The 12,647-nt window shown below is 41.3% G+C and overlaps 1 protein-coding gene across 1 annotated transcript in view; it reads right to left on the reverse strand.

Moving 5' to 3' along the window:
- Positions 1-12,647, reverse strand: part of Rgs22 (regulator of G protein signaling 22) — a 114,481-nt gene that overhangs the window by 74,248 nt on the left and 27,586 nt on the right. The window contains exons 5-9 of the mRNA XM_028766655.1: positions 12,391-12,476; positions 11,619-11,787; positions 6,894-7,023; positions 4,931-5,543; positions 3,527-3,688 (exon numbers count right to left, since the gene is read on the reverse strand). Coding sequence (XP_028622488.1) covers positions 3,527-3,688; positions 4,931-5,543; positions 6,894-7,023; positions 11,619-11,787; positions 12,391-12,476 — 1,160 coding nt within the window. The remainder of the gene's footprint in view (positions 1-3,526; positions 3,689-4,930; positions 5,544-6,893; positions 7,024-11,618; positions 11,788-12,390; positions 12,477-12,647) is intronic.

Here is a 12,647-nt window from a genome sequence, read left to right on the forward strand (position 1 = left end):
CTAATTTCAGCTATCAGGCCTGTTGCTCTTCAGACCAGGTTTTCCCTGATGTCAAGCTGGAGGACTCATTCCTATTCCATATTCCAGAGACTGACAGGAAACAGCTTCCCTTTAAAACAGGAGCTGGGAAGATGGTCCCAGTGTGAACATGTTAGGCATGAAGAGAACCCAAAGACTACAATTAGTTTAAGTTCAGAAAATATATAAGTTCTGACCAATATACTTTCACAGGATACTACCACTGAAGGAAACACACACAACATCTCTTTGGATTTTTTCTTACAACTGTGTATGAGTCTATAATTACTCAAAACAAAATGTTTACATTTAAAAAGTTGGAGAGCTGGCTCAGCAGTTAAAAGCATTGTTTGTTCAGATGGCCTAAGCTCAGTCGCCAGCACTCACCTCAGCAGCTCTCCCGTCACAGCAGCTCCAGGGGACTGGGTGTCATCTGCCTGCTTTGAGGAACCTTGCACTCATGTGCCTGTACATAGTCACACATCAACACAATCTATCCTTATGATAAAAATAATTAAAGTTCTTTTATCTTGGTAATTGTTCTGAAACTCGCCGTTTTATTATGTTGGGTGGTATGTACATATGTACCAACTATAATGGAACTTATACTTCTTGTGTGCCTCAAGATTTATTTTATTTTTATTTATGTGTCTGTATGTGTTTAGATGGACAGGCATCCACAGAGGCCAGGAGAGAGCACTGGATGCTCTGGTTGTAAGTCCTCTGATGAAACGTGCTGAGGACTGACCTTGGTTTCTCTGCTCTCCATTACTAAGCCAGCCCAGGACCGATAACAGCACAGCAGGTGAGAATACTGGGAGGTGAGGCCAGAGAAGTGGGCAGGGGACAGATCAAGGTGAGCTTATTTACTAATTTTCTAAAAAATCTGGACTTTGCATTCAAAGCATTGGCACAACCAATGAGATTTCAAGAGAAATGACAAAATCAAATCAAATGTACCACTATAAAAACTCACTGAGTTCCAAGTGGCATATATTATCTCTACCGTGTCCACTTTTCTGTACCCTGTGGTATTACCACCATTTTTATTACACCATTTCACATGATGTACTTCCTACGAAACCTGGAACCCTTGACTGAACCAGGTTTTATCTTCGAACAGGTTACCACAACACTTTACCACAAGTGCTCAGAATATTGGCTGAGACGCCATCTGTACCCATAGCTGCACATGCTATGAGGAATGATTGTATGGGAACTTGCACTCAGAGAGCATGGCCAAACCTTAGCCTATGTTTAAAGACTCCCAAGCACACCAAAGGTCTTAGTCACTGTTCTGTTGCTGTGAAGAGACACCACGACCGACTGCAGCAACTCTGATAAAGGAAAGTACTTAACTGAGGGCTTGCTTACAGCCCCAGAGGCTTAGTCCATTATCATCATGGTGGAGAGCACAGAAGCAGGCATGGTGCTGGAGAAGTGGTTGAAAGCTACATCCTGGTCAACAGAGAGAGAGAGAAAGGCAGACAGGGACAGAGAGATAGAGACAAAGACAGAGGCAGGCAGACAGACAGACAGACAGACAGACAGACAACAAATGAACTGGGTCTAGCATGGGATCTCAAAGCCAACCCCCAGTGACACATTTCCTCCAAAAAGGCATGTCTTCTAATTCTCCTAATCCTCTTAAATAGTTCCACTTCCTGATAACCAAGCATTCACATATATGAGCCTATGAGGGATTTTCTTATTCAAAACACCAGATTCCATTCCCTGTTCCCCCACAGGCTTTTTGCCATATCATAATGCAAAAGTGGATTCAGTCCAACTTCAAAAGTTCCCATAGTCTAAAACAGTCTCAACACTATTTAAAAGTTCAAAGCCTCTTCTAAGACTCAGACAATCTTTTAACTGTAACCCCCTGTAAAATCAAAATAAAAAAGCAGATCACATATGGCCAGAATGTACATTACCATTCCAAAAGGAAGGGAACTGGGTATAGTGAGGAAATGGTGGGCCAAAGCAAAACTAAAACCCAACAGGACAAAGTCTATGCTCTGCATCTCCATGTTTGCTGTTAGAGAGTTCTTCAGATCTCCAACTCCTTTCAACTTTGTTGAGGCTAACATATTTTTCTCTGTTAGACTGGTTCTACACCCAGTCTGCAGTTTTCCTTGGTGAGTATCCCATGACGCTGACATCTCCAGCATCTTGGGTTCTCCAATACAATCCAGGCTCCACCTTCACAGCTTCACACAGTGGCCTCTCTGTGCCTCAATGCAGGGACACCCCGACATGTACCTGGCTTCAGTGTCTTTTCTTGTTTGTAAAGGGAGATTCCACAGCCCCTTTCTCATGTCCTTGACTCTAAAGGCAGAACCTTGTGGCAGAAGCTGCCAAGTTCTGCTGCTTGTAGGGCTAGAATTTGACCTCCTAGTTCAATTAACATTGTTTATGGTTTCCTTCACTGTAAGCTTCTTCTTTAATTCTTTTTCACAAGTTGGAAGCTAGGTGGGGTCTTACCCTGAAGTTACCACTCCTGTTATTCCATTTAGCATCGAGCTTTTCTTTAAATGTTTTATTTCCTTGAGCACTGGATTTAGCTCTGTTACACTTCCTGGAGCTCCCTTTCCTCCTCTAACGGTATATTTTCTTGTTTCTTTTTGTCAGCTTGTTTCTTCTCATTATAGCTCTGCATTCAAGTGATTGCTAATAACCACATGACACAGTCAATACTAGGCTGTCTTGAAATCTCCTTTACCAACACCATTAATCTGAAACACTTCAATTTAGCCTCAGGCAGACATTTTTTGGACAAGGGCAAGAAGCAGCCACATTCTTTGCCAAAGTATTGAAAAAATAAGCCAATTCCTAATATTCTTCCCTCTGAAACCTCTCGAGCTGGGTGGTCATATTCTACATTGTTCTCTGCAGCACTGCCTTCCACGTCTCTACTAAGATGGCCCCTTAAGCCCTGCTTAAATTATTCAACTTCTTTCCAAATCTAAAGTCCCAAGGTCCACATTCCACAACAAGCAGCAAAGGCAGGGCTGTCACAGAAACACCCCCACACACACTCCTAGTACCAACTTCTGCCTTCATCACTGTTCCAATGCTCTGAAGAGATGCCTTGACCACAGCAACTCTTACACAGAAAGAATTTGATTGGGGGCTTGCATACATTATCAGCATGGCAGGGAGCATGGGGCAAGCATGTTACTGGAGAAGTAGCTGAGAGCTACATCCTGATCCAAAGGCCAAGAGAAAGAGAGCTTTTGAAACCTCAAAGCCTATCCCCAGTGACACACTCTCTCCAACAAGGCCACACCTCCTGACCCTTGTAATCCTTTCAAACAGGTCACTCCCTGGTGACCAAACATTCAAATATATGAGCCTATGGGAGCCTTCTTATTCGAACCACTACACCATGTATCTAATAGATAAATGTTTTTCAAGGAATGGCAACAATAAGCTGGAGAAAGTATTATTTATAAATAGCTTAAGAAAAGTAAAAGAAAATAACTTTAATTCACATTATTTTCCTTACCAATACAGAAGCAGAGGTTTTAAAACCTCAACCTGAATGTTTTTCAAATGGTCTTCTGTCCACCGGGATCCATGCAGCAGCTTAAACTTCGATAAGATTTCTGCAGAAAGGTAGCGCTCCCCACTGCTCACAAGGTAGCATTTTTTCATTTTCTCAAGATGTCTTAGTTAAAACACACAGTTATATACACGTCAATCCAATACTCAACTTCCCAAGTGTCATTGCTTCAGATAAATAATAAACACTTCAAACCAACACTCATTACGGAGCACTAAAGGGTTGTACAGACATGGATTATTTCTCAGGATGTTTGCTTTTCTCAATAGGCTGGTCTTGTAAGGTTGTGCACACTCTAATCTCCAAAATTTGTAAATTTGTTACCCATTAAAAAATGCAGCTGATGTGGGTAAATAAGGACTAGAAAGAAATTAGCCTGCTACTCACAGACCCCAAGGGAACACTATAAATCCTTCTTTGGGAGACACCGAGGGCCAGGACCATGAAGATGTAAAAGGACGGTCATGTCACCAGAAAAATGCTCATGGCATGCTACTGGCTTTGAAGTTAGAGGAAGGGACCATAAACCAAGGAGTGTAGACAATCTCCTCCATAAACTGGAAAATGTAAAGAAATAGATCCCTCTAGAATTGTCACTTTAGGTCACTAAATATGGGTAAAATCTTAAGGTTTCTTGCATATGACTTCCCTGATATGTCTTACAAATATGGATCATGTCAAGTTTCAGAATCAACCATATTGTTGAACCCTATATGAAGCATAAGCTCTGTGATCCAAATACTTTTCTGATAACTGTAAAGAACCCAGTCATGAGGAGATCTACACCAAGCCCTGAAGAAGAAATGAGTCTAACCTGCTTCAGATTAGATCAGGAAACAGACGCAAAGACTTTCTTAAAGCAGTGCCCTGCTAGGATGAACCCTCACAGTGACCTAGAGAACTCGGAGCTAGGCAATGCAGACCTTCAGAAGAAACACAGTGCAGACAGACAGCTATGCGGCATGTGACTAACGGCCACAGGATGTGTGAGCCAGGGAGGCTGCTGGGATAAGAGAGCCACACACTTCCATTCATACCTGTCTAATATGAGTGTGGTCATATAGCTGACAATTGCTTTTTGCATAAAATGTTTATATCATCATGATACTATACAAAGTAGAATAATTTAAAGCAGGTCTAGAATTTGTGGGAAGAAACAGTATTCTACTGGTATCTTAAAGCTATGAAATCACAAAATTGTGATATCAAAATTTATTATCATAGAATAAAAATCTTTTTATCCATCCAAATGTATAAACTACATTTTAATACTTTTTGCTTGAATAACTAAAGCACATATTCTATAATTTAGTTTTCAAAACTATTGAAAAATAGAAATGAAAATACCTTTGATGTCTTCCAGGGTCCTTAAGAACTTTCAGTCTCTCTATGTCCATCCACAGCCACCAGTATCTCTCTCCTAGTGTGCCCTTTAGAAACTTCTTAAATCTTTCAAATTCCCTTCTGTTGCCAATGTCATAGGTCCTGTGAGAGACACACCAGTCCGCCCTGCTCTCGGGACCAACACTCTCACTCTTCGAACTTAAACTTACATTTTCCAATCTATCTTCTGAGATCTCCTCTACGGTTTCAGCAGGGGGTGAAACTACAGCCTTGTTGCTAGGTGCAGGCTGAACTTTATCGAATATCACATGGGATACTTTGTAGTAGTTGACATAGCCCGGAGTGTCACTAAGGGACTGACCCGTGATGTGCTGGATGGCTTCCTTCAAGACAAAGATAATATAGGCATTTAGGAATTCTTCAACAGTCGAGAAGTGCAGGGTCAGGTTTTTGTCTGGGTCATCCTTCTTCTCCAGGTATATCCTCAGAAGAGCCTGAGAAGGTGAGTCTTTCATTGATACAGACCCTTCTTCTTCATCCTCCAGCTCAGAGGCTGCTTTCGAGACTTTAGACAGGCTTTTTACTGTCCTGGGGTGAACTCCATCATCAAAAATCTCTGTATTAAATTATAAAAGGCTAACAGGTTAGATCTGAACACAAACTCATCCACTGTCAGAGAGGTCCATAGAGAGTGACAAATGGGCCATCACTGGGAATAAGTACATGAGCCAATAACTTCACAGGATTCTCAAGCCTTTTTGGGAGGCCATGAGGAAATTAACTTTGCCTTCCTAAAGACATACTAAATATTTATAAGAAGGCTTTAAAAACTGTATGCATATAATTCTTATCATTAAAGTGACACAATAACATAGGGACTTATAAAAGCTTAATCCCCTCTAAAATACAATTTTAGTTCTTATTTTCTCTTTCAGAAATTTGGTGACATATGAAAGTCTCACATGTGAATCTGTCCTCCCAACTTGATAGATGAGGTAACTGTCCTCAGGGTGGCCACTTTCTCTATCAGAGCCAAAAGAACAGAAACAGTTCGCTATAACTTTGTATTGAAAATGAATGTAATTCCCATTTTGGAGCAGCTTCTTTCCATTTTTATGAAAAGTTGACAACACCCATAAAGCTTCCCCATAGTAAAATTCATCTGCTTTCTAAGAAGAAAAATAGTCTAAACTCAAAAGTAGAAGACAAATTCAATTTTTACCAATGATAATGTCCATTTTGTTATTGCTGTTGCTGTTTTTGAGACACAGTCTTCTTACCTTGACTTTCTGAGGGTTGGACTTCTAGCATGTTCCAACAATCCCTGCCCGTTTGCTTTTAGGTCAGAAATATTGTACCTACTTTGTTGCAAAGACTTAATAGGAGGAATTTATAAAGTATGATAGAAAAAAAACAAGACAATCACTGGCTGGCTGCAGAAGGTGTGCCAAGCTCTAGGATAGCATCATAATATTATATAATTACATATATATATATACACCATGCAGCTAAGTGTTGGGTATGCTCATGAAAGCCTGCCATGCCAACACAGCAGAAGCTGAGAGAAAGAAGGATGACTGTGATTTCAAAAGCAGCCAGAGGTAACAGATCGAGTCTTCAGAGTAGACTAGGCTGCCTTTAGTCAAGTCTACACACTGTACTCCTGTCTCAGACAACAAAATCACACAGCTAATAAATATCAGAATCCATCTCTACTTTTATCATAATGACTTCTTGAAATAGTAGAAATGAACCAGGAGCGGTGGCCTATGTCTGTGACCCCAGCACACAGGCAGATGAAATAGCAGGATTGTGAGTTTGAAACTAGCCTGGGCTACATAGTGAGACTCTATTTGAAAAACAACAGCAAACAATAACCAAGGCCCATCCAAACAGCAGCAAACAATGAGTTGGGAGGGAGGTGCTGTGCAGATGAGTAAAGGCCGACTTTTCTTTGTCTGCTTACCAGAAGCTTTGGAAATAACTGGGGATGCAGTCTGGTGGTGGGGTATACAGCAGGGTAAGGAAAATGTTGATACTGTCTTCTCACACTCCTTGGCTAGTGTAAACCAGTCTTTTGTTTGAGTATAGGAGGCCTAAGAGGAAAGAGACATTACTTTAACATAACCTAAACAGGACTCTGCCAATTGACTCTCTGAAAAAAAAATCAGTATAATTCAATTTATAAAATATAATGCAATAAGAAAACTATTTGACTAAGAGAAAACTGTACTAAAACTTCAGTAGATGTGAAAAGAGAGGTGAGAGAGATGGCGCAACGTGAGGAGCACTTGGTGTTCTTCCAGAGCACCCAAATCCAGTTCCTAGCAGAGCGTGGCTCATGGCCATCTGTAATTCCAACTCTCCTGGCCACCATGGCACACACAGCAAACTGGAAAATCTAGGGAAAAAAGAGAGAGTGCCCAGTATCCCTCTCATTTCTCCTTTCCCCAGTTGTCAACTTGCTACTCAGTCTGGGACTTGTAGGAGAGACAGGGCTCATATGAAAGATCTGAGATCCCTTGTCTGTTATACACATTCCATGGGCAAGCTAGGCCACATAAGACAATGCCTGAAGGAAATGAAGGGAAATGTCTATGAAGTCACTGGTTCCTTGAGTGTGGGGCTCTAGGGCAGATCCGATGCCTCTTTCATTTACTTATTTATTTGCTTGGCTTTTGTACAAGAGTATATCTCTATATATTGCTTTGGATGGTCTAGGTAGCCCAGGCTGGCCTTCCTTTAACTTGAGATCCACCTGCCTCAGTATCCCAAGTTCTAGGATACAGCTGTGCCACCACACTTAGGTTACATCCAAGTCACTTATTATTAATAATTATAAATTCATCCTACATTAACTTGAGCCACTTCTGTATTCTAAAAACTACCCTAAGCCCTTGGAGAAAAATAATATAATTGAAGAATATTCAAGAATCCAAGTAAGACAAATTTGTTTGTCAATTTGTTAAGAGACATTAGCAGTCAGGCTAATTATCCACTCTAAGCTTTAAAGAAATGGGCCAGTTGTTTGTGTTTACATGACATAGCAAAGACTCAAATAAACATCATAGTGATCACTAAAAGTATATCTGTCCATTAAAAATAAATGCTACCTGTCCTGTCCAGCAGGACATTAAACAGGGGTCCGGGGAGGTCACCTGAAAGAGAGCGGGGAGGGGGAAGCAGGCAAAGACGAAAGGAATGACGACCTGTCTATAATCTGATCAGATCGTAATTTTTACTTTTCCACACACAGGTTTTATACACAAAAAGGCAGGATGTGGGGAAGGGGATGACACAGGAGCATAGGTGTTCAGGGGGAGTACAGATATCTTCCAGAACAGAGTGTCAGCTGGGTGAAGGTTCAGGGGCCAGACCACTGTGACTCCGCCTATGATTCACTTGTCTTTATCTAAGTTGGTACTATCCACCAAGGTTATCCACCTACAAGGCCTTATGACTAGGCTTGGCAGCCTTCCACTAAAGCTGTCTATATACAATAACTCCCAGCTATCTGTTTCAGTGTTTTTCCACAGAGACCCAAGACTTGGTGCTAGCAGGCATGTATGTCAGGCCTATTGCTGATTTTAGGCCTATGGCTGATTTTCGGCCTTCAGTGTATAAGCAGGGCTGCTCCCAACAGCTATCTAGTCTGGATTAAATAATCTGAGGACACAAATTTAAATTGTCAAAATTCAAAAGCTATGATGAATACTTGGCAGTTGAAGTCATAAGAGAAAGAACATCATCCCAGAGAATGGGGGTGTGGTGGTGGGAGGGTGTGGTGGTAAATCAGATTGATCTTCAGTGGGGACATGTCTGCTCTCACTCATCATCTGATTTCCCTATCAATAAACATTTCATGGTACCCTGATGTTTCTATAATACACAAGAGAAAAAATGTAGAAAATAAGTATAACAGAAAAGAGAGTAAGTCTTTAACACCTCATCAAGCATAATTCAGCAGGGAACAGTGAGCTGCAAATACTGCTCCGATAGAATTGCCCAGACTAGTCCTTCCGGTCTGAGCCGGCGCCCTGAGCAGACCTTGGACTCTGCACCCAGACCTACAATACCCAGAGGAAGCTCCCCTCCCAGGCACTCTAACACATCCAGGATCATAAGCTCTCAGGAGCTTGGTCACACCAGGATTTTAGGATCCCATAGGGAGCTTGACTCGCAGGAGCTTTAACACACCCAGGATCTCAGGATCACAGGATCACAGAATCACAGAGACAGCTGGACTCTGAGGATTTCTGACACAACAGGATCACAGGAGGGACAGGCTCCAGTCAGAGACAGCAAGGACAGGTAGCACTAGAGATAATCAGATGGTGAAAGGCAAGCACAAGAACATAAGCAACCAAGATTACTTGGCATCATCAGAACCCAGTTCTCCCAACATAGCAAGTCTTGGATATACCATCACACTGGAAAAGCATGATTTGGATTTAAAATCCCTTCTTATGATGATGATAGAGGACTTTAAGCAGGACATAACTCCCTTAAAGAAATATGGGAGAACACAGGTAAACAGGTAGAAGCCCTTAAAGAGAAAACACAAAAATCTCTTAAAGAATTACAGGAAAACACAACAAAATGGTGAAGGAATTGATCAAATCCATCCAGGATTTAAAAATGGAAATAGAAACAATAAAGACATCACAAAGGGAAACAACCCTGGAGATAGAAAACCTAGGAAAGAGATCAGGAGTCATAGATACAAGCATCACCAACCGAATACAAGAGATAGAAGAGAGAATCTCAAGTGCAGAAGATATCATAGAAAACATTGACACAACAGTCAAAGAAAACGCAAAATGCAAAAAGTTCTTAACACAAAATATCCAGGAAATCCAGGACGCAATGAGAAGACCAAACCTAAAGATAATAGGTATAGAAGAGAGTGAAGATTCCCAATTTAAAGGGCCAATAAATATCTTCAACAAAATTATAGAAGAAAACTTCCCCAACCTAAAGAAAGAGATGTCCATGAACATACAAGAACTCTAAATAGACCAGACCAGAAAAGAAATTCCTCCCGTCACATAATAATCAAAGCACCAAATGCACAAAACAAATGAAGAATATTAAAAGCAGTAAGGGGAAAGGGTCAAGTAACATATAAAGGCAGACCTGTCAGAATTACACCAGACTTTTCACCAGAGACTATAAAAGCCAGAAGATCCTGGACTGATGTTATACAGACCCTAAGAGAACACAAATGCCAGCTCAGGCTACTATACCCAGCAAAGCTCTCAATTACCATAGATGGAGAAACCAAGATATTACATGGCAAAACCAAATTTATGCAATATCTTTCCACAAATCTAGCCCTATAAAGTATAATAGATGAAAAACTCCAAAAAAGGGAGGAAAACTATGCCCTAGAAAAAGCAAGAAAGTAATCTTCCTTCAACAAATCCAAAAGAAGATAGCCACATGAACATAATTCCACCTCTAACAACAAAAATAACAGGAAGCAACAATCACTTTCCTTAATATCTCTTAACATCGATGGACTCAACTCCCCAATAAAAAGACATAGACTAACAGATTGGATATGTAAATAGGACCGAGCATTTTGCTGCATACATGAAATGCACCTCAATGACAAAGACAGACACTACCTCAGAGTAAAAGGCTTGAAAGCAATTTTCCAAGAAAATGCTCCAAGAAAAAAGCTGTAATAGCCATTCTAATATCTAATAAAATCAACTTGCAACAAAAAATTATCAAAACAGATAAGGAAGGACACTTGATACTCCTCAAAAGGAGAATCTACCAAGATGAACTCTCAATTCTGAACATCTATGCTCCAAATGCAAGGGCACCCACATTCATTAAAAAAAAAAAAAAAAACTTTACTAAAGCTCAAAGCATACATTGCACCTCACTCGATAAGAGTGGAAGACTTTCCACCCTTATCATGTGAAAGACTTAATATCCCACTCTCAGAAATGGACAGATAATGGAAACAGAAACACACAAGGAGAGCACTGTGACATACACACACACAAGGAGAGCACCGTGACACACATACAAGGAAAGCACTCTGACACACACAAGGAGAGCACTGTGACACACACAAGGAAAGTACTGTGTCTCACACACACATAGGAAAGCACTGTGTCACATACACAAGGAGAGCACTGTGATACACACACAAGGACAGCACTGTGTCACACACACACAAGGACAGCACTGTGTCACACACACACACAAGGAAAGCACTGTGTCACACACACACACACAAGGAAAGCACTGTGTCACACACACACACAAGGAAAGCACTGTGTCACACACACAGAAAGCACTGTGTCTCATACACACACATACACGCACAAACACACACACATGGAAAGCACTGTGTCACACACACACACGAAAAGCACTGTGTCTCATATACACACATACACACACAAACACACACACATGGAAAGCACTGTGTCACACACACACACACACAGAAAGCACTGTGACACATGCGCACATGCACACACATGGGGAAAGCACTTCTGTTTGCCTTTCTGGTAGAAGATATGAAAGGAGTCGGCACACACCCATGAGAGACCTGACTCTGCTTGGGTGGAGGGTTGGGGTGGGAGTGGGGAAGCGCTTTACAGCAATCTTCTTTGACACTGAACCAAAAGGTTTTGTTGGTACTGAATCATGCAAACTCTCATTTTACCTGGCCAAGAGAAACGTAGAACTTCTTCATAATCAGGTAATTGTCTTCTTCGGTGCTGGAGGGAGGTGGAGTTGGCGGTTTTCTCAGGATCCAGGGAGAAAGGTTTGTACCTACGATGAAATTTGTACCTGAGCTGCTCCATGTGGCCTGCGAGATCAATTTGGCTAACCTGTGCGTAGAAATCACAAGTTAGTGAGGGTGTACTCATGGGGTCCACAGGTTTTATCTGCATTTTATCTAAATTTTATTAAATTCTAAGCCAAGTTCAAATTTTAGTAATTTTGGGGGATTTTCCATGTTCGCACTTGAAAAGGGAAACGTCGGCCCCATTCTGTGTTTTTTAAACTTTAAAGATTCTTTTCTTTTTCATGTTTTGCCTGCATGTGTGGTGCTGTGGAGTTCATGACAAGGCATGTGACTCCCTGAAACCAGAGGCAGTGATGGCTGCGAGCCATCCTGTGGGTGCTGCAGGAGCTCGTACTGCTGAGATACCTCTCTTGTCCTCAGACTCTGTTTTAATGTCACACTAGCATTCCCTCTGTAAATCCCTGTACATAAATGAATGCCACTATAAGTGATGGGTGAATTTTAAAGTAAAATGATCAAAGAGATCCAATGGTAAAGCCTCTTTTAAAAAGCTGATTCTAGACAATGTTTTTCATCACTCTTATTCTATAGTTAAAAATCCAACCTCCATTCAGTATCACAAAAGATAACTTTATATGAAGAAAACAGACATTTAAAGGCACATAGACAGACGGGAGCAGGGCACCTGTATTCAAAGTAGCAATCGCTTTCCAGAAATGCCGGAAGTCTTTTCCTTTTGATCCAATTAATACCTTGTTCACGCTTGAGACACTGTTAAGAGAACATGGAAAGAGGAGGTCATCTTCTGGCTGTCACTGTAATGGCGTGAAGAGTGCTTGGCTAGAATGCATGGAGGCCTGGGTTCCATCCCAGCACAGACATAAAGTGTGGTGGTGCACTGCTGTGGTCACAGGCATGAGCATGGTTGGGCACTGCTGTGGT

This window comes from Grammomys surdaster, unplaced genomic scaffold (genome assembly GCF_004785775.1).
Source record: "Grammomys surdaster isolate TR1022 unplaced genomic scaffold, NIH_TR_1.0 63, whole genome shotgun sequence".
In the NCBI taxonomy this organism is placed as follows: domain Eukaryota; kingdom Metazoa; phylum Chordata; class Mammalia; order Rodentia; family Muridae; genus Grammomys; species Grammomys surdaster.